Below are 22,739 nucleotides of genomic sequence, written 5' to 3'. Positions count from 1 at the left end.
GAATGCCTTCTGTTTGTGATCCGATCATGTGGATTCTGATCAACGTATAGCAAGCCCGTAGGCGGGGGGGGGGGGGGGGGGGGGGGGGGGGTTCGGGTGGTTCGAACGAACCTCACTGCCTAAGGTCCAAAATTTAAGTCTTTTTTTTTTTTTTTTCATGTGATTATTGTCATCATTGTTTTAATCAATGTTTGTGACAAATATTCTGGGTTGCTGTTTCAACTTAATATGATATTAATATGATATACGGCACACACACACACGTCCAGATAGCTTCGCACCGAGCGCACGTCAGAAACAGAGGACATGGTGTGTGTGTTCATCTGAGCCTCATTGGTCCGTCACTGCCCGTCAATGTCAGAATAATTGAGATGACCAATCAAATCAAAGTAGGCGGGCTTTATGTTCACAGAAGTGGCTGAGCGCGAATTTTAGCATCAGCGCGAGGCGCACCTCGACCATAGACAGTAGTTTATGCTCAAGTGCGAGATAAGATGTAAGTAGCTAAACTAAACATTTCATATTTGACAGCTGTTTTAGGTCATACATGTTTGAAATAATCAGGTAAACTAATAAACTGTCTAATTTCACAATTTTTAACGGAAAATAGGCCCTATGTAATGTGATTCATGTTAAAGCTAACGTTACTGTCATTGTGAGGGGACAAAAAACATACGAAGCCGTTTTCATCTATAAGGCACAGGTTAATATGAATGTGTAGCATATTGAGAATTAATATTATAATATAATTTGTAGTCTTCAGTAAATTAAGGTGACTCAAAGTGCACCAGATTAATGAATTTATCTTTAAAATTTACAAATTTTTTTTTTTTTTTTTTACAAATTAGTGCATAAAAGGTCACAAAAATGAAGTATATGAACCATCATAATTACATACAAAAAGTGGAGAAAAAATGCACTTTTTGGAAAAAAAGAACCCCCCCTTTCAATAGGCTGGCTACGGACCTGTATAAGGTAGACATATTTATACGCGATGCAAAAGACTATGCGCGCTAACCATTACCATAGTAAACATAGTAAACGCTTGAAGAAATCAGACCAATCATAAGGGCTATCACAATCATGTTTTTATTTATCTGTCAGTAGCCTACGTCTCGTCTCTTTATAGCGGACTATCATAAAATAAAGCAATGTTTTTTTCGGGAGCTTCCTCTGTTTCTCCTGAAAATATCTGTAGCCTACTGGGAGTCGAGAGAGTGCTAAAGCTCCTCAGGTCGTATTTTTGGAGGCATATATTTGTAGAAATTATCCTTCTTTCTAAATGTGATGTAAATATGTCCTGTAAGTAACTACCAAATAAACAGAAACAGACGCGAGTCGCGACGTAAGTCTTTTGTCTTTTGTGAAACCTAACGGTAATTTATTTCTGTGTGATTAATGTGCAATTTTGACATAGGCCTACATTAATTCATTATGATCAATGTATCACTTTTTGTGAAATGATGGGTTAGTGTGCCGTTGTTCCAGAGAGGCGTGTTACGGGCGTGTTTTAGTGAAGCGCTGTGGAGCTTCTGGCCCGATAGTGGAAACTCAGGCCCGGTGCTACTGGCCCGAGACTATAAATGGCAGATTCTACGCTACGAGAATACTTGATTAGTTGGTAGAAGTAATTATACATTAATGAGCATGTATCATTTTGAAAGAACAAAGTGTTTTTTGCTAAGAATCAACTTTTAAAAAATTACACAGTGTAGCTTTAAGGACTACAACAAACGGCTGGTAGGAACTACACGACATTCCTCCCGGGTTAGTGACATCAGCAACCCTAGAATTTACATAAACCCCGCCCCCGGAAACGCGATTTATAGATTATCAAGACAGAATATGCTAATCAATGACTAGAAGATAGACACATAATCTACATAAATTCATCAACTAACCATTCAGAAATGTCCTGTTCTTCTACATGTTGTCACTTCTTCTTGAGTATCTCCATCATTGTCTGATTCCGGTTTAAACATAAAAGGGTAAAAGTGTTTGGAATTTTCAGTGCGTGTGTGTGTGCGTGTGTGTGTGTGTGTGTGTGTTGTAGCTCCGCCCCCTGTGCCAGTAGCACCTCATTTGCATTTAAAGGTACAGACAGATAACGGTGCGTTTTTGCTCACCCTCAAAAGTGACGATTTTAACATGATATATACAAATATCTGTGGGGTATTTTGAGCTAAGACTTCACACACACTCTCTGGAGACATCAGAGACTTATTTTACATCTTGTGAAATAGACATTATACCCCCGCCCCCCCCCTTTTAAAGAGACAGCTTGCACAATGGGTCCAAGTAAAGTCATTTACAAATGTGTCCTGCAGATCGGTATAAGCAACAATTGAAGATATTAGAAGACATGTTTGTTTTATAGAGTTTTATAGTAGAAATATATCAACAGTGATCAGCAATAATGATAAGCTTAGGCTACTCACAATAAAAATAATAAGGTCATATAGATCATGACACAGTCTTGGGGGTAAGAACTTAAGAAGTGGATTATCCTTCACCTGAAATGTTTTTCTTTTCATCCTGAAATGCGAGGCAAATGTTGGATCACAATAATTAGGAACCACAGTTTCCACAAATCCCTTTACGCAATTGGGATGTTCTCTTTTATTCTGGACGGCAAGGGCAGTGGCTCTAACATCGAGCGTATTTTGCAGTATTAAACACGTATTTTTTTGCCGATTTCATCAGGCTCCGAAAATTCTTCAAAAAGAACACAAAGAATGGCCTTCTCAGCTGCCGTAGTTGCAACTCTCGCGTCATCAGAACAGGGTGTTCATGTTCAACGCACCACCTTTTCCATTTAAAAAAACGTTTTGCAACTTTTTCTCTGGGCTGGTCATGTGACTATCACTGAAACTGAGCCAAACTACATTTGATCACTGGATTTCAAATCATCTCACTTTTAATAATTTCATATCTAATCATCTCCTGACGAACACATTCATTATTATGATTTGAATTATCACTCAGGGAGTCTAACTATGTAGGTCTATAATACTGTCTCTGGAAATACATACTTTTTTAATAATGAAAATGAAATACAATAGCCTAGGTCAATAATTAAATATGTTTTCTTTGTCATTTGTTATCAATATGTTAGGCCTAAAAGATTATCCTATTAAAATCAATGTGATAAACCTCAACAGCATTTTTGTAATGACTAAAATTCGTAGGATTCCTTCCCTCTCGCGCATGCGCACACGCACACACGCGCACGGCTCATCTGATGACGTGGTGCCGTTGGCGTTCGCTGAGCTGCGCGAGAGGATGGCGGACCAGAACAGGCAAATTAAACTCGCTGCAGCCAAGAAAAAGGTACATTTGTGCGATTTAACATAGTCTTTCACTCTCTTTGTAACAAAAGACAACTGTCGATTGTAATTTAATCGCTTCCGAGCGTATGTGTCCCATCTGTCATGTTGACATTCCACGTCTACCGGCCTCTCCTCGGGCCCGCATCCGACATTCAAGCTCCTCGAGCGGGCGCGCCTGTCAGGAAAGCTCGGGGATTGAGTTTAGATAAAGCCTGAATATTAACCCGTTAGAGTTTGTCTCTCTACACGCGTTTATAACGATTTTAACTAGTCAGAAATGTTCTAAAAGTAAATGCCAGTGTTACTTGGCAAGCTAATGTTGTTAACCACTGTGTTTTGTTATTGTTTATAATTCTGAAACTGACGCCAATAACAACAATGTGAATTAGTGGACAATAATTGAATGTTTTTTTTGTGAAGTTCATGACTTTAGGCTCGTTTAACCAGCTTATTAGTGTTAGCCTACTTGCTAACTGCTAGTTAAAATGACAGGTCCAATTGAAACAGCTGGTTTATAATCTTTGTTAACAGTAAAAATGCTTAACTAATCGGTTTAATTAGTTTTAGATCTCCTTATAGTGCACTTTTTGGTTGCTGTTTGAGGTTTAATTGATTAAATGACACATCAAATCTAGGATTATTAGTGTTTTTGTGCAATGATCCATGTTGAGTGTACTTGATGATGCCCAAAAGTGCAGTCTAGATAGGCAGCTCTTGTGTACACTAGGTCAAATCAGCTTTTTTCTATAGCACTTTATACACTACATATTGTTTCATAGCAGCTTCACAGTTATAAATAAAAGAGAATTAATAATGCAAACTTAATCATATATGAGACAAATTAAGCTGCTCTAAAACTGACATTATCCAGCTCAAGTCAGGACAAATGTTGTTCTCATCCAATAGTGTCAGCGCAGTCAAATTGATAGTATTACTGAATATTAAGTGTCATATATACCTCAACTAAGCAGGCCAAAGGAGCAGCTGCTGTCTGGCCTGGGACATCAACAACATGTCTTGAAAAAATCAACTTTGGAATTTAAGTTTTGGCTCTGTCATATGAGAGCTTCATAATTTAGACCCATGTGTCCCATGACAGCTGAATCACAATTCTGACCTACTAGAGACTGTGTTTGATCGGACGGGAGCTTCTTCATGAACATAGTGTGCAGTTTGTGGATAGCGTCACTGGTCCTGTGGAACTAGATTTAGTTATCTTGATTTAGTTTTGATGAATGAGTTAAACTGTGGCAGAATTAGGACAGATTATTGACTCGAGTAGTTTCTGCCTGTCGGTGGCACTGGTGCATTGATGCTTGATTTAGTTCAACAGCAGCCTAAGAGTATCAGTCATCATAATCACTATGAACAACATTCTTTGCGTAGAAATACTTTTCACAACAGAATTGCTGGTAAATTTCACTATTGATTACAAAGAAATGGCATGCAACACGCCAAATTAAAAAAAGCATTTTAACTCTCCAATTATTTAATCGTTTTATAGTGTAATGTCCGATTGTCATTGCATTATATAAAATGATATCAAACAAATGCAGCAATATCTTCTTATTTTTGCTTACTAACTTTAATCAGCAGTGTTCTGGTACTTGTGTAAATGGAACAAACATTCTGTGGTTTGGATCAGTTTTATTAATATTTTGAATTGGCTTTTATTTTTATATTAAATTTTTTTGTAATTTCATTGTGTGCTTTTTTTCTTTAAATATTGCTATTTAGGTTTAGTTAATTTTTATTTTAGTTTATATTTCTTCCCACTCCAGTTTATAATTTTAGTGCTTCCACTTTATTTTGGTTTAGTTTAAGTTTTTCAGCTAATTTATTTCAGATTTATTTCAGTCAACAGAAATGCTTTTAATAGTTTTAGTTTTAATTAACGATAATAACCCTCCACTTTTAGGAAGTTTTTCATTCTTCTGTTGTGACAAGTTAATTAAATGCACACATATATGACTGATACTGTAGCTTTTATTTGAAATCAAACACCAAAAAATGAAATTTAGCCCATGGTTTACTCACCCTGAAGCCATCCTAGGTGTACATTACAATCTTCTTTCAGACGAATACAATCGGGAGTTATATTAATAAATGTCCTGGCTCTTCCAAGCTTTATAATGCGAGTCAATGGGTGTATGTGTTTGGAAGTCCATCAGAAACTATCCATCCGTGATTAAAGTGCTCGACACGGCTCTGCGGGGGTTAATAAAGGCGTTCTGAAGTGAAGCGATGCGTTGATGTAAGAAAAATATCCATATTTAAAACTTTAATGACTAAAATAACTAGCTTACGCCACAAGAGCAACACTTGACGATGTATGACAGATGTAGTAGGAGTAGCGCAAGCTTTCTCTCGCGGTTCATTACGTTGTGCGTACGTTGTAAGTGTTTCTCTTGTGGCGTAAGTCAATGCGTATTGCGTACGGCCGTCTGCCAGAAGCTAGTTATTTTAGTCGATAAAATTTTGATATGGATATTTTTCTTACACGAACGCATCACTTCACTTCAGAATAGAGCCCGACAATAAAGGATTTTTAAGGCCGATACTGATACAAATATTTGGTGATTTTAAAATCCGATATATCGGCCTATATATATATATATAAAAAAAAAATTATTTTTTTTTTTATCCAGAAATGCGTAACAAAACATAAAAACCTAAAATAATATAATCCAGTTTAAAAATAAACTTGTTTGTTTTGTCACAACAGAACAGATTTCAAATATGAAACTCAAAGTCCTTTTAAAGTGAATTTCGTTTTATATTCATTCTTAATTTTAATCAGTTTCATCAACCAATTGCCTGGATGTAATAAATAAGAAGTAAATATAGCAGGTAATATAACCAGGACTTCTCAGCTGTGCGCTTGCAATAGTCACACAGTACGTAGCAGAGAAATCACTCCTGGGAATTACACTGCGCAAATCAAAAGTAACAGTCCCCACCGGATGAAGAAGGGTTGGCTCTCCACAGAACATAAAATATTCATTTTATTTTATTTTCCGTGTTTGTATTTATGAGGAAAAAACAATGTTACGGACGTGACCGTTCCCTGAAAGCGGCACTAAAAGACTGCTTTAAAACTTTCAAACAGAAAGCACAAAACCTTTATTTAAAGTGAATTTCGTTTTGTATTAATTGTATTTTAATTTTAATGAATGTTTCATCGACCAATTGCCTGGATTTCATAAATAAGTAGTAAATATAGCAGACATGAGATAATCAGGACACGGAGGCGCCGGCGCGTGAACTGGAGCTCGTCTCATAAATGAACCGGAACTCAGTGTATAAGGTAGGCTACTTGAAACAGAACAATTTAAACCGAAAGAAAGCAGACTGCTCTCTGCTTATGTAATCCGTATGAAATGTGCATTTCTCTCTGGCGCGTTCACTACTGCGAAGATCGCGAGTCAGCATCGTCAACTTTATATTTGCAGCCGACACTGACAGAAAACACTTGTTTATTAATAGTTTGATATAGAGGTCGACCGATTCATCGGTTTTGCCGATTAATCGGCACCGATTGTTGACTGGTGGAACTATCGTTATCGGCAAAAATATATACCGATAGTTTTTCCTGGTTGCGTCCATTGCTGGAGCGGCTGAGAAGCGCGCGCTGTCAGTCATTACACAGAGCTGAGAAGGGTCTGCTGGCATGATGCAGTACAAGAGCGGCCTCTAGAGGTGTAATAAAAACTCGTGCCTCGTGTTGTTTATTTCGACACGTGATGCTGCGTGCTGCGCGGAGAGCACATGCTGCGTGGAGAGCGCTGACATCAGATGCGCGTTTAAAGCACCGACAGCTCAAATGTATGTATACAGTACATTTTGTCATATCATTATAAAGTGATACATTTGTTGACTAAATGCTGCATTAGTAGAGAAAGAACAGCACAACCGTATGTTTGTTTGCCTTCGAGGCTGAGAGGACGCTAACATTAGTAGTACCTCAAGCGGTTAAAACACTGACAAACATAAACGTAAGTCCGACCCGAATGTTTAATGTCACAATTGTTACCCTCTATTTGCATTAGTTCATATCCAGCTGGTCACTTTTATGCATTAAATATGCAGAGAAGTTGCATATTTAAAGCTAGAGACGTAAGCAAACTGATATGTTCATACAGCCGACAGAAACATAAACGAATCAGAAAAGCATTCAATTTCGGTTATTTTTTTTTTTTTTCATCTTCACTTTAATACAAATTTTGTTACTTTTTTATTAATTAAGTTGGCTTGAAAAGAACAGTTAAATAGTTAAATTTTGAATGTAACTGGTTTTATTTGTTATTTAGAGTATTACTTTTTGTTTCAGTTTGAATGAATGTCTTTTATTGACTTAAATATTTATTCACATTTATATATTTATTTCATTTAGCATGTTTTCATGGTTCAATACAGTTTTTTTATTTTTATAATAAAGTTCAGCACTGTTTTACTTGGAGTGTTATGTTTTTATCCAGTATCAATTTTAAAAACTATCGGTTCATTAATCGGTTATCGGCAAGTATGGCCCAACCTAGCTATCGTTATCGGTAAAATCCACTATCGGTCGACCTCTAGATAATAATTTGATGTATTCATAATCATTACTTTTGCCAGTTCTTTGTGACAGCTTTTAGGTGCTTTATTGGATGCGTGCTTCAACCATTTTAAAAAATAGTAATTTATCGGCCATTATAAATGCAGATACCGATAGTTTGGAAACTGCCTAATAGCGACCCGGCTCTATTTCAGAACGCCTTTATTAACCCCCGCAGAGCCGTGTCGAGCACTTTAATCACGGATGAATAGGTTCTGAATCTGATGGACTTCCAAAAACATACACCCATTGACTCGCATTATAAAGCTTGGAAGAGCCAGGACATTTATTAAAGGTAGGGTAGGTAGGATTTATATAAAAACTTTTTACCAAATTTGATTAAACTTTCTATATATATCAAAGTCATAATTAAAATGTAAGTACTCTGATAAAAAGAGTATAAAAATCGAGTGACTCTAGACCGTTTAATCTTCATTAAACACAGCTCATTATTTCCATTCGGGACGAATCACAGGATTGGCTTGCGCGACTGTCACTCTCCGTCGCCATGACTACCGCCGCTATTACTGGCTCTGCCCACGTGCGCGCACTCGCGCACCCGTTTTTAGGTGGGAGTGAATGGAATTAATGAGCTGTGTTTATTGAAGATTAAATACACTAGAGCCACTCGTTTTTTTATACTCTCTATTTCAGAGTACTTGCATTTTAATTATGCATTGGTATATAAAGACAGTTTAAACAAATTTGAATAAAAGTTTTTTTTAGACAATTCTGACCTACCCTACCTTTAATATAACTCTGATTGTATTCGTCTGAAAGAAGAATGTCATATACACCTAGGATGGCTTCAGGGTGAGTAAATATATATATATTTTTTTGTTTGTTAGTCTAAAATAGGTTATGTAGTTGTATTTTATCACTTTGTAATTTTGTACAGCACTTTGGTCAACCCATGGTTGTTTTTAAATGTGCTTTATAAATAAAGAAAAGAAAGAAAGCAAGTAAATCATGGGCTAATTTTCATTTTTGGGTGATCTATCCCTTTAACGTTCCTGCTCTTTGGTTCTGCAGCTGAAGGAGTTTCAACAGAAGACTATCCCATCCACAGTAAGTGCTGGACCAAAGAAGAAGAGGAAAGTGAGAGGCGATCAGACGGATGGATCTGCTGACAGACGCTCGCCAGACAATGTGAGTCGCAGTCGATCACGCTGTGTGAAACCAGTGCGGATGGGATTGAATGTTGACTGTCTGCTTTTTGTTTTTTGACTGATCAGTTCGTGGCACTTTCCCACGGCAGGAATTAATCCTCGTTTCAGGATCTCGCTCTCGGTTTTGCATATGATGAATTATATTTCCTCTTCACCATTTTGAGGGACACTTTTAGTTTAGTCCTACTGGGTTTTTTTTTTTTTTTTTTTTTACAGAACAGCCAGTAATTACAAGGCAAGTCACTTTTATTTATATAGAACTTTATACAGTACAGATTGTGTTCAAAGCAGCTTTACGGTAATAAAACATGAAAGTAAGAGCGTTCAATTCAATGACAATAGTAAACAGTCATTATTCAGAGATTAATAACAGAGAGTCTGATCTAGGGTTATTACTGTTAACTACAGCTATTAACATTTTTTTTTAATTAAAATAAATCTGAAAAAAAATAAGTATATATTTATATATTAGATTAGATTAAACTAAACCAGAATTAGAAATGTTTTCTTGGCAACTAACTTTTTTGTTATTGTATAATTAGCATTTTGTTAATAATACAGCTGAAAATAAATATTATTATTAATATTTTGAGTTAAAGCATTACAATTACTATCTAACTGGAAATAAATAACTAAAATTAAAACAAAACTAAAACTAACAATTACTTCATTTAAAAGCAGTACAGTGACATAAATAAATTCAAATATTGAACTGCAATAAAATTTAAAATGATTCAAATCAGTTCAACAAATTGTATATATTATTTTTATATATTTATATTTTGCTGTACCTGCGGTTGATTTATTTAAATATAGCCTATACATTTTATACTTTTGACATTATAGAGAATTAAAATTATTACTTTAATATATTCAAATAACAAAATATTATAATTAATATATAAAAAACCAAAAATAATAAGATTATTTAAAATATTCTGAAAAACTCTAACCGAAAGGTCTGTTTTGCATATAATGGCTGGTTAATCTGGCTCAGGCACTACTAACCCTTCATCTAGTCTTTCCTGCTTCTTTTATCACTTTCATACTACTATACTTCCTCCTCTCTCACTCCTTCTCCTTTATCGTCTGCCTCTCCTTCCCCTGTAGATTGAGAATATTCTCAAAGTTATGGTGTCTGATCTTAGTCTGACTAATGGAGTGTCTCAGCCTCCATGTGTCAACAACAGTCAGGTGAGCCACACACACTCGCTCACTCACTCACAGACACACTCACAGACACACTCACACACACACAGTCACACTCACTCACACTCACTCACTCACTCACTCAGACACACACTCACACACTCACTCTCACACACTCACACTCACTCACTCACACACACACACTCACTCACTCACTCACACACACACTCACACACACACAGTCACACTCACTCACTCACTCACTCACTCACTCACACACACACACACACACACACTCACTCACTCAGACACACACACTCACTCACTCACACTCACTCACTCACTCACTCACTCACTCACACACACAGACACACTCACTCACTCACTCACTCACTCAGACAGACACACACAAACACACACACTCACTCACTCACACACACACTCACTCACTCACACTCACTCTCACTCTCACTCACTCACTCACTCACACACACACACACTCACTCACTCAGACACACACACTCACACACACACTCACTCACTCACACTCACTCACACACACACACACTCACTCAGACACACACACTCACTCAGACAGACACACACACTCACTCACTCACACACACTCACTCACTCACTCAGACACACTCACTCACTCACAGACACACTCACACACACACAGTCACACTCACTCACTCACTCAGACACACACACTCACTCACTCACACTCACTCACTCACACAGACACACTCACTCACTCACTCAGACAGACACACACAAACACACACACACACTCACTCACACACACACTCACTCACTCACTCTCACTCACTCACTCACTCACTCACTCACTCACTCAGACAGACACACACAAACACACACACTCACTCACACACACACTCACTCACTCACTCTCACTCACTCACTCACACACTCACTCACACACACACACACACTCACTCACTCAGACACTCACACTCACTCACTCACTCACTCACTCACTCACTCACACACACACACACTCACTCACTCACACACACACACACACACACACACTCACTCACTCAGACACTCACACTCACTCACTCACTCACTCACTCACTCACTCACTCACTCACACACACACACACACTCACTCACTCACTCAGACACACACACTCACACACACACTCACTCACTCACTCACACTCACTCACTCACTCACACACACACACACTCACTCACTCAGACACACACACACACACTCACTCACTCAGACAGACACACACACTCACACGCACACACACACACACTGTTCCTCTCGTTGTCTGTCCTCCTTCCTCTTTGAGTTCAGTCCTCTGTGTTCCCTCGCATGCTGTGAGAGAGTGCGCGTGTGTGTGAGAGAGTGCGCGTGTGTGTGAGAGAGTGCGCGTGTGTGTGAGAGAGTGCGCGTGTGTGTGAGAGAGTGCGCGTGTGTGTGAGAGAGTGCGCGTGTGTGTGAGAGAGTGCGCATGTGTGTGAGAGAGTGCGCGTGTGAGAGAGAGTGCGATGTGGTGTGTGTGAGTGCGCGTGTGTGTGTGAGTGCGCGTGTGTGTGTGAGTGCGCGTGTGAGAGTGCGTTTGTGTGAGAGAGTGCGCGTGTGTGGGAGAGACTCTAGTGCGCACTCGTTTAAACCTATATCGTTTTATATCGCGTGTGAGCGAGTGTGTGTGCAACAGCTGAGTGTAATGTGTCTGTGTCGCTGTGTTGCGTCAGGATCGTGTGGATGTGGTGAGCCGGGTCTCGCAGGAGCTGGAGGAGGCCCGTGCTGGTCCTGACCGAGACTCGCCCGTCTCTAACCCCGCTTCTGCTATTAACACTGAGTGTGTCGCTGATAACGCTGCCCTGCAGGTGTGTGTGTGTGTGTATATGTGTGTGTGTGTGTCTTAATGTCAGTCACCTGAGCTCCGTTTCAAAACCATCACCTGTGCGATATAGCTAAAAATAATTAGCTCAATATGATGTTTCATATCATTCGGTATCGATAATTATTGAAATTTTTTATAACCTTTTTTTTTTTAAGACAATTAGAAAAGTTTGAATTTAAATCACTGTTTTTTTATTTATCCACATTATTAAGGCAAACAACAAATAATGTTAGTTTTAGCAGTCAAAAACAAAATGTAAACAAAAATATCTTCTTTATGTCTTATATTAAGATAAAAAAGAAAGTGTTAAAGAAACTCTTGAACTTAAATAAAATGTTACAAAATGTGTGCAATGTAAAAGTGTAAACGTAGATCAACATCTGTAATAAGTAGGGGTGTAACGGTTCACAAAATTCACAGTTCGGTTCGATACGATACAGTGGTGTCACGGTTCGGTACGTTTTCGATACAGCAAAAAGAAAGAAATGCCAGAGAAATTGATTTTTGAAGGATGAAAAATAATAGTTATGGTCATCACATAAAATAAAAAAATCTTTTTATATTTATATCTTTTTATATATAAATCTTTTTATATTTATTATATTATTAATATTGACGCGTGCGAATTTTAAAGAAAATATCGAGCGCTATATCGAATTTTTTTTACGTGTTTGTTTGTTTGCAGTCGAGGCTTTGAAACACAGCCATTGTCCGTTTGTGTCTTTTAACCATTCAGATGTTGTTTGCTCATGTTTTTAATCTGATCTAAATAATTTTGATGGTTATGGCTTACAGCTTATGATTATGAAAACCATAATCATCAAAATTATAACAAATAAAGGCTTGAAATATCTCACTTTGCATGTAATGAGTCTATATAATATATTAGTTTCACCTTTTAAGTTGAATTACTGAAATAAATGAACTTTTGCACCATATTCAAATTTTTCGAGTTTCACCTGTATGTCATTTAATTTAATGCATTGCTTTGTCAGGTGTTTTCTTGTGATGTCACTTCCTGTTTTGCCTCAAGTTTGTGTTTTTCATTGGTATGTTCTTCCAGCAGAGTTACACAGCTGATGCAAATGGCGACGAACATCCTCTGGAAGATAAAAGGTGAGTTTGCTCTTTATTTCTGAACAATATGATCATTATGCCACGAGCACGACACAATCACAGCCAGTCAGAAAGTTTGATATTTTATAGAGCGCAACAGTGATCGCTCAGTTTCTGGAGATGCATGTAAAAAAATATTTTTTAACACAGAGAACAAGTTTTGATATTGGCCTTTCATTTGTTATTTTATAATTAGTTCAGTTTAATTTTAGTATTTAAAAAAAAAATATGCCTATAGTTTTGACTAATTTTAAAGTTTTTGTTATTTTAGTACGTCAAGTTAAATTAAAATTATAAATGTTTTCTGTACAACTGGCAGATATTGTGTTTTTTTATATTTTATTTATTTCAGTAGTAATAATAATAAGTAACAATTTTTTTTTATAGTTTTAGTTGGCTATAATAACCCTGGATTCAAGGTGTTGAAGAAAGTATTATTTTACTATCATTGAGAGTATTATAATCTTTTTATTTTACATATTTTATTTTGTTAATTAAAATTGTGTTCTAATATAACACATTTTTATTGAACAAAATTCAAATTAAAACATACATGTAATTATTTATATATATATATATATATATATATATAACAGTTACATACATTTTGTTGTATTACATAATGTGTAATTACATCTATTACATTGTTTACATATATTTTTGTTAGATTTTGTTGTTAGAATTATTAGTTAATTTTTTTTTTTTTTTTAAAGAAAAATGTCTAAATAGTTGTTCATTTTTATTTCAGTTTTAGTTTTTTATTATAACAAGGTAAACTAAATAAAAATTAGAAATTTAACTAGCAGAAATCTAATACGTTTCTTTGTTTTTATTTTATTTACGTAGTTTTTTTAACACTTTATTTTCAGTCAACTATAATAACCCTGGTTAAAGGCAATGAACTATTCATACAATTATATATACACACACACACACACACACACACACACACACACACACACACACACACACACACACACACACAGAAATAGAAGTAGACTCAAACCAAATACAAAACCTCAGATTTGCATGGAACATGTAGCTTGCTGCTTTATTCTGTCGGTTCGTACACTGACTACAGAAATACTGTTGATTCTGTATGTTTGTAATGCATGTTTAGCTCATTGCAACACTGAATTGTGTAAGGTTGAACTCGTGTGTGTGTGTGTGTGTGTGTGTGTTTGCAGGCCGCTGTCGTCCACAGAGAGCCTGCGGCAGCTTTCCCAGCAGCTCAATGGACTTCTGTCTGACGTGAGTCTGCTTGCTGTAATGTCTGTGTTTGGGTGGATTATGATGTTATTGGGCGGTGTTATTTTCCCTGCCCTGCTTGGTTACATCAGCAGAAAAGTCATTTCTGAAGTATTTAAATCTTATTGAAACAATTTTTATGTAAAAAAAAAACATGCACAGATGAATCATTTGCAATGAGGCCAATTCAACTTTTTAAGATAGTAAATTATCTGTTTTTTTATATTTTGATTTATATATGTATGCATATTTATATTTGATTTGATCTTAACTTTTAGGAACTAAACTCCAATGGTCTCTCTCAAATGAACCAACACTATTTTTTTATTTACGTGCATTGAGCGAGTTACAAAAATAAAAGAATAAACATATCATGATGCATGATAGAAGCTGTTTAAATTCTTATCTATCACTTTTTCAGGATGAATTAATCAAATGATTCAAGACGTCCGATTCATTTGTTTTGTTTTGTGTAAACGTTAATTGGTTCTTTATTTCCATCCTGGGTGAAATGCAGTCATCAACATACATCAACGGGGACAGCGATCCACCGGCGGTCAACGAGAAGGAACTGGAGGTACTCGATATGTTTTGCAATAATTCACCTCTGCTTTTTTATCTTCATCTTAAGACGAGACACGGCAGGCAAAAACATCGTTGTTTTTTTTTCCACTGGTCAATTTTGAGATTTGGGGATGTTTGTCTTCAATAACATGTCTTCTTTCAGACTTGTGGTGGAAAAAAAGTCCAAAATACACATTTAGGTCTTTATTTTACTACACTGTGTCTATTTGCATCTGTAGATTTCTCATAAATTCAACAAAAGTTGGCGTTATAAATCATCATGATCCGCGATCTCTGTCTGCACCGTCATCACACACACTGTTAGTAAGCTATCTCTCCCAATATGGTCATTTCCTTTTTATCAGCAACCAATCGTGAAAGTAAAAGGGCTGAATGCGCAATCTCATTGGCTGATGATAAATCTTTAAAGCCCGTATTCTCAAAATGACTTTTCTCTCATTCTCCAAGTCTGAGATGTCCACTTCAGTCGCACCGATACACACCAAACCTTCCAGTCTTGTGCCTAGTTATATTATGAAGACATTTACTGAGGGATTTGTAAATATATTATTCCTAGCCTGATTTATATAACATTTTATTCCAAAAAACATGTCGAAAATATTTTTTTTAGACTATTGACATTATATTCTGATTTACAGGATAACAAAAGTAGATATCCATAAATCCCTCTGTCATTTTTTTCCATCTAATATGTGAACACATTGAAAAAATAATTTTTAACCTGGCTTTATCCAATACTCAGATTTCGTTTTTTTAAATATATGCAAATGAATGCATATTTAATTAGATATGACCTAATTTGCATATTTAAACATTAAATTACAGAAAACTTGTAATAATTTTTTTTCTCATCTTAATGTAGGTAATCAACTGGGAATGTTTCATGGTGATATCTGCTAGATACAAATTTTACCCTATTCACCTGTAGTGTCTCGCCTTAAACCTTCGCCTTTTTATTTTTAAGTAGATGTGCAGAACTATATTGCTGTACTGTAAGGTAGTTTAGTTTTCTCTAGAGGTTTATAATTAACACACCATACGGTCACTAATCTCGCTCAAGCAGGATAATCTTACTGGAGTTCTTACGATGAAAATAGCTGGAAGTCTGTTGGGGTTTACAGTATTGGCTGATTTAAGAGCGTCAGTCACTTCATATCATTTTCACAATTATATCCCAGATTGATTCCTTCATGGTTTACAGACCAAATCAATAGAACAATAGAAAGTCTCCCTGTAGTCAATTCTTAAAACTCTTCTTTGATCACCAAAATTACATTAAATTAAAGTTTTTCTCTTGAAAAATGCCTTAAAATATCTTGAATGTAACTCGACACCATCGCCTCATTTAGTATACGCGGTTCTATGAATATGCAAATGAGCCCCGCCTCCACTCACTCACTCACTCACTCACTCAGAGATCCACTGGTTGACGATCACACGTTGATCTGATTGGTTACAAGGTAGTGTGTGACGTCAGAAACACCAGCGATTTCACACCGTGTTTTTGAGACTGTCTTTGGTTCACTGCAGTTTTAAACAGAAAATACTCAGCAATGCTGTCCACTTATGAATTTACTAGGGCTGTCCGTTAAACGCGTTATTAACGGCGTTAACGCAAACCCATTTTAATGTCGTCAATTTTTTTATCGCGAGATTAACGCCTAGCAAACTTTGTAGTTTTTTTCACATGCTTTTGCAACAACTAGTAACGTTATTAAAACTACAACACCACAGCGGATCTAGCGAGACCAGAAATAAAACAACACCACGCCAGTGCTAAACGTTTGGTAAACATTTTTGGTAAAAATAAAGGAATTTCTCTCCTCTCTGCTGTGCACTACTGCAGTCTTTAATTGCTGTCATTAGTTGTGTGTGTCTCAGATTGTGTGTTATTGCAGTGCTGGCATTTAATCCGCCGCTCACATGATCTCCTGCTACACACTGAACAAACATCCTGCTTCAGCTTCACAAACACGGGCTCGACAGAAACAGCTTATTAGTTTCAGTCTTACTCCCTTCTGCTCACCAAGGCTGCATATATTTGATCAAAAATTTAAAATAATTTTGCAGTGTAAAAAATCTATTTTCTATGTGAATATACAGTAAAGTGTTATGAACTTTCAGCATCATTACTCCAGTCTTCAGTGTCACATGACCCTTCAGAAATCAGTATAATATGATGATCTGATGCTCAAGACACATTTATGATTATTATCAATGTTGATTTATGAGTACCTTTTTCTGGATGAACAAATTTCTACTTTAAAGCTCACTTATGTGTAAAATGTTAAATGTCGCCCTACCTGTTTATCCACATTCTCTCTCTCTCTCTCTCTCTCTCTCTCTCTCTCTCTCTCTCTCTCTCTCTCTCTCTCTCTCTCTCTCTCTCTCTCTCTCTCTCTCTCTCTCTCTCTCTCTCTCTCTCTCTCTCTCTCTCTCTCTCTCTCTCTCTCTCTCTCTCTCTCTCTCTCTCTCTCTCTCTCTCTCTCTCTCTCTCTCAAAAATTGGTAATATTTTGATAAAGAATGTTTTTTAGATGTTAAAATGAAATTTTTATGGTGTAATAAATTGCTTTAAAAAGTCAAAAGTCTCTCTCTCTCTCTCTCTCTCTCTCTCTCTCTCTCTCTCTCTCTCGTCAGGCTCGCAACCAAGAGCTGGCCGCTGCTCTGGACTCCAGCGCGCTAACAAACACCCAGCTCACGTCCAAACTCGAGACACTGGTAAGAGTTTGTGCATGACGTCCAGAGGTCATGCTATATTGTGAATATACTTTGTTTATATTGAAACATAGTCTTGAGTGCCGTATTGCTTTAATTAAAAGGTTGCTAGTAATACACACATCTATATTTCTTATTTTTCTTCTGTTTCACTCTTATTTTATTTTTATTGGATTGGGTCGGTTGGGTTATATTAATTAACATTACTACATTTTAAGGGAATAAGATACATTTTGAATCCATATTGTCTTTAGTGCTGTTTAATATTTACTAATTATGTTTTTTTTTTTAAGTTAAATGTTGACCGTGTTTGTTCTGTGTCTTCAGACGAAGCAGTCTCAGGAGCTTTCTGATCAACTGCAGAAGGTAAGCGCAGCCAGCAGTGTTATTATATTATTATTGTTAGAATTTATTAGGATTAACCCCTTGAGATGTTGTCCTTACATACCATGTAACACAATTACAACAACAAAAAACATTACAAGATTACAATTAACAGTACATCAACAAACAAGCAAACAACAAAACACAAACTAATAAATAAATAAAAATAATATATACATAAAATAAATACATCAACATCAATCACAAATATAGATTGCTCATTCATCATTTGTTAATGTGTGGCTTCTCCTATTGTGCGTCATGTCTTCTCAGGAGCGGAAAGAGTTTGAGCAGAAGTTCAGTAAGGAGCAGGGAGCGATGCGTGAACAGCTACAGGTGAACAGATATTATACAGTACTGTAGTCATGTCTGATTCTGTGTGATCGCATCACACATATATTTACATGAAAAACATCAGAAGTTAAGCGTTTTAAAGGGATAGTTCACCCAAAAACTTTTTTTGTCATCATTTACTCAGCCTCAAGTTTTTCCAAACCTGTATGAGTGTCTATTTTCTATTGAACACAAAAGAAGATATTATAACAAATGTTGGTAACCAGACAGTTGACGGTAGCCATTGACTTCCATAGTTGGAAAAAAATACTGTCAACTGTAAGTGATTTTTGAGTGAACTATCCCTTTAATTCAGCTGGCTGTTAGTGGGTACTGGTACTGCAGAACGACAGATATTGTCACTTTAAATGATCAAATTAATCTTTGCCGGGATTAATTTTGACAGCCGCCAAAATATTTTCAATGCAGGAAAAGCCCAGTTAAAGGTTCACTTTCAACTTTTAGTTCACTTTCAAAAAAGAATTTGCTCATAATTGACTCACCCCCATGTTATCCAATATGTCCATGTCTTTCTTTCTTCAGTGGAAAAGAAATGAAGGTTTTTGAGGAAAACATTCCAGGATTTTTCTCCATATAATGGACTTCAATGGCAACCAACAGTTTGAAGGTTTGCAGCTTCAAAGGCTCGACACGATCCCAGTCGAGAAATAAGAGTCTTATCTAGCGAAACCATCTGTCATTTTCTAAAACATAAAAAAAAATGATGTACTTTTTAATAGGGGTGCATGATATTGACAAAATGTGATATTGCGATATCGTTAATGAATATTGCGATCTCGATATTAATTTCGATATTTCAATTCTGATCGCTCAAACCACTTCTGGAGGTCTGGGCCGCATTCCAGACGAAACTGGACAAGTGTAAATGCATCTGGTTGTTGAAACCACATGTAAATTTTACTCCAAACAAAAATGCTAAAAATGTAACGTGTGAGAGCGTGTTATCGGCTATATGTCATGTTATAGCCAGATATGACGGCGCTACTGCAGCACGCATCACCGAAGCTGAGCATCGATTCATCAAGCCAACGTGCAAACTATCGCAAATCAAAGTGAAAGTAAGTCGCGGACGCTTAACACACAATCATCTTCATTAAAAGTAAAGAAATGAAATGATCGTACCAGAGCTGTTGCCGCTCTCTCTTATTGCGGTCTTTGATTTCGAAATTTTAGCTGACGATCAATAAAATGCAGCTCATAACTGTTGCTTTCGGTGACGTGCACTCCATTAAATCTGCATATAGCGCGGGAACTGAAGATCGGATTTATATCCGTTTTGCAAAAATACATTTATGTGAGCAGGTGTACATGGAATCGTTTTGATAAATCAGAGAGCTATCCGATCTGAGAAACCACATGAAGCGGCCTGATGTTTATACTTATGCGCTGGTGTGTGCGTCGAGCCGGCAAGTGTGTGTGTGGGGACTGTGTGGTAGAGCGAGGGAGAAGTGAGAGAGTGAGAGCGATTAGCTTTGGAACGAGTAGCGACTAGAGTCATATTGAGAGAAACAAAGTGTCTTCTTTCTGACCACTGTGGGAAATCTGTAGCATGAAAAGTTAACCCTCTCCTTGATTGCATGTTGTTTATGGCGAAGGAGAACCAGGAAAAGCTACGTGTATTTTTCGAGAGGTGCATGTCGAACGCATAATAAAATAAAATTATCGCGAGACTTTCGATATAATATCGGGCAACGTGATATCGCGATAACGATATTGATTCGATATATTGTGCACCCCTACTTTTTAACCACTAATGCCCGTCTTGTACCATCTCTGACGCATTACGTCATCACGTGGGAAGTACCGACCCAGTGTTTACAACTATGATGTATGTATGTTGAATGACACACATTTATATGTATTTGTGTCAGTTTATTGTTTAAAATGGTCATTATTGATACGTGTATTTTGTGTATGTGTATTGATACGTGTATCATTATTGGTACGTGTATAAGTCTTTGCCCGTTCGCTTTGTAAACACGTCTTGTGTGATCTTTCCAACGTGATGACGTAATAGCATCTCAGAGATGGTACAAGAATAGTATATACATTTTTTTATTTATTTTTTAGAAAATGACCGATCGTTTCTCTAGATAAGACTCTAATTCCTCGACTGGGATCGTGTCGAGACTTTGAAGCTGCATTGAAACTCACATTTGAACCTTCAAACCGTTGGTTGCCATTGAAGTCACTATATGGAGAACAATCCTGGAATGTTTTCCTCAAAAACCTTCATTTCTTTTCCACTGAAGAAAGAAAGACATGGACATCTTGGATGACATGGGGGAGAGTAAATTATGAGCAAATTATTTTTTGAAAGTGAACTAATCCTTTAATGTCAGCGCTGTTATACAGACGTGAAGTTGTGTGTGTGTTTAATGATGCATGTCCTCATTCAGGTTCACATTCAGACCATCGGCATCCTGGTGTCTGAGAAATCAGAGCTACAGACGGCCCTGTCTTACACACAGCAGGCAGCGCGACAGAAGTCAGGTGAGTGAGAGTGTGTTTGTGTGCGAATAACACACTGTCAGATTAATTCTCTCAAAATATGATCTGGGAAAAAGTATAACTGCACACTCACTTAAGGTTATTTTTAACAATCCTAAACTTTTAAACGAGTGTGCAGTTATGCTTTTTTCAAAAAGTGTTTTTCACTAACGTGCACCTCCAAAATGTGTGCGTGTGCTTCAATACTTTTTTCAAAAGACCATGTCCTGATCATATTTCAAGTGTAAAGTATTAACACTTTCTTACTTCACAAAAAGATTTAGAAAAAAATCCCCCCACAACATATTACTACACTAGTCAAAAATGACTGGCCTACAAAAAAAACTTTATTGGAAAATATTGGATTCAATCTTTAGTCAACTTGATTTCTTTCAATTAGCACAGGTTTTGTGTTTCTTTTAAGAACTGATTAATCATAAGTCTCATTGACCTCGGTGTTTTTAAGGTGAATAAGCTTGAACACTGAGATCAGTGATATTAGGCCTAAAATTTACTTTTTTTTTCTTAATGCAATATGTAATTTATTACTGTATTTCTTTTGATGTATGACCTGCACATATTCTTGCGAGATCCACCTTTTTTTACACTTACCTGTCCACATGTGTGTGTGTGTTTGTGTGCAGGCGAGGCAGAAGATCTGAGCTCGCGGCTACAGGCCAGTAAACACCGAGTGTCTGAGTTAGAGAGAACATTATCTACAGTCTCGACACAACAGAAGCAGTTTGAGAAGGTAGCAGATCCTCTATTCATCTTCATTATCAGATATGTTTAACGTAAAAGACACGGTTAAGTTAAAAAAAAAACTTGTTTTCACAGCATAATAAAGAGCTTGAAAAGGAGAGAGACAGTCTACGATTGGAAATCCTGAGGTTTAAGTAAGTTTTTACCCCTCAATAGGGGTGTAACGATTCACAAAACTCACGGTTCGGTTCGATACGACACAGTAGTGTCACGGTTCGGTACGTTTTCGATACAGTAAAAAGAAAGAAATGGCAGAGAAATTTCCTTGATTTTTAATTTATAAAAAAAAAGGGGGAGTTTTCCTACATCTTGAAACTTTTAGTTTTATAAATGCGGGTAATCTTTGAAGGATGAACAAATAATGTTTTGGTCATCACATTAAAAATAACATTATATGCTAATATTTGAGTTTTGAAGTGCTGGAAAAAGATGTGTGAAGTACTTGAAAGCATTTCACTATTCCTGCCACACTTCCATGGTTACAGTGAGTGTTACTACAGTAAATCCATGGGGAATGTTGCTGATCTGTGGACTTAAAGCCTATAACTAGTTCATTCACGGCATAATGTTTTTCCTGGCTTCCACGTCAGCGCTGTTTGATCTAATAGAGATCTACAGTTAATAACGGAGAAATGTGAATGCTTAGATCTCGCAGCGATGTTATTACTTCAGTGGCGAATTCAAATGCTTTCTTTACTGGATCTCTTAGCGCTGTGTAGTAACAGTGTCGCTTGATCAAGATCGGCTCGCGCTGCACTGACATTGGTCCGACTCCGAACTGATAAACGGTCCGTGAAGCACGAAATAATGAGTAGCGCAGTTTCGTTCCGCTTGCTGGTGTCAGCGTGACTGCTAACAAAATTTTGGTCTCACTGAATCGTTCGGTTTGTTATGCGTACCGAACCGAAAGCCTCGTACCGAACAGTTCAATACGAATACGTGTATCGTTACTA

The 22,739-nt window shown here is 36.8% G+C and overlaps 1 protein-coding gene across 7 annotated transcripts in view; it reads left to right on the top strand.

Annotated features, from left to right (window-relative positions):
• Positions 1 to 3,211: 3,211 nt before the first annotated feature.
• golga2 (golgin A2) overlaps positions 3,212 to 22,739 on the top strand; it is a 37,920-nt gene continuing 18,392 nt past the window's right edge. Inside the window, exons 1-13 of one of the 7 annotated variants that reach the window (XM_079607183.1) lie at positions 3,236 to 3,330; positions 8,959 to 9,075; positions 10,206 to 10,289; positions 11,979 to 12,113; positions 13,197 to 13,246; positions 14,434 to 14,497; positions 15,012 to 15,071; positions 17,719 to 17,799; positions 18,124 to 18,162; positions 18,454 to 18,516; positions 20,934 to 21,027; positions 21,669 to 21,775; positions 21,862 to 21,920. In XM_079607183.1, coding sequence (XP_079463309.1) covers positions 3,283 to 3,330; positions 8,959 to 9,075; positions 10,206 to 10,289; positions 11,979 to 12,113; positions 13,197 to 13,246; positions 14,434 to 14,497; positions 15,012 to 15,071; positions 17,719 to 17,799; positions 18,124 to 18,162; positions 18,454 to 18,516; positions 20,934 to 21,027; positions 21,669 to 21,775; positions 21,862 to 21,920 — 1,001 coding nt within the window. In that variant the 5' untranslated portion in view covers positions 3,236 to 3,282. Of the gene's footprint in view, positions 3,331 to 8,958; positions 9,076 to 10,205; positions 10,290 to 11,978; positions 12,114 to 13,193; positions 13,247 to 14,433; positions 14,498 to 15,011; positions 15,072 to 17,718; positions 17,800 to 18,123; positions 18,163 to 18,453; positions 18,517 to 20,933; positions 21,028 to 21,668; positions 21,776 to 21,861; positions 21,921 to 22,739 lie in introns of all 7 variants that reach the window. The other 6 variants (XM_079607182.1, XM_079607185.1, XM_079607184.1 and 3 more) reach the window with 6 other exon arrangements.

The sequence above is a fragment of the Phoxinus phoxinus genome (assembly GCF_949152265.1).
Source record: "Phoxinus phoxinus genome assembly, chromosome: 3".
Lineage (NCBI taxonomy): Eukaryota > Metazoa > Chordata > Actinopteri > Cypriniformes > Leuciscidae > Phoxinus > Phoxinus phoxinus.
Note: the sequence above shows the minus strand (reverse complement) of the source record. Positions and strands in the feature narration are given on the sequence as shown.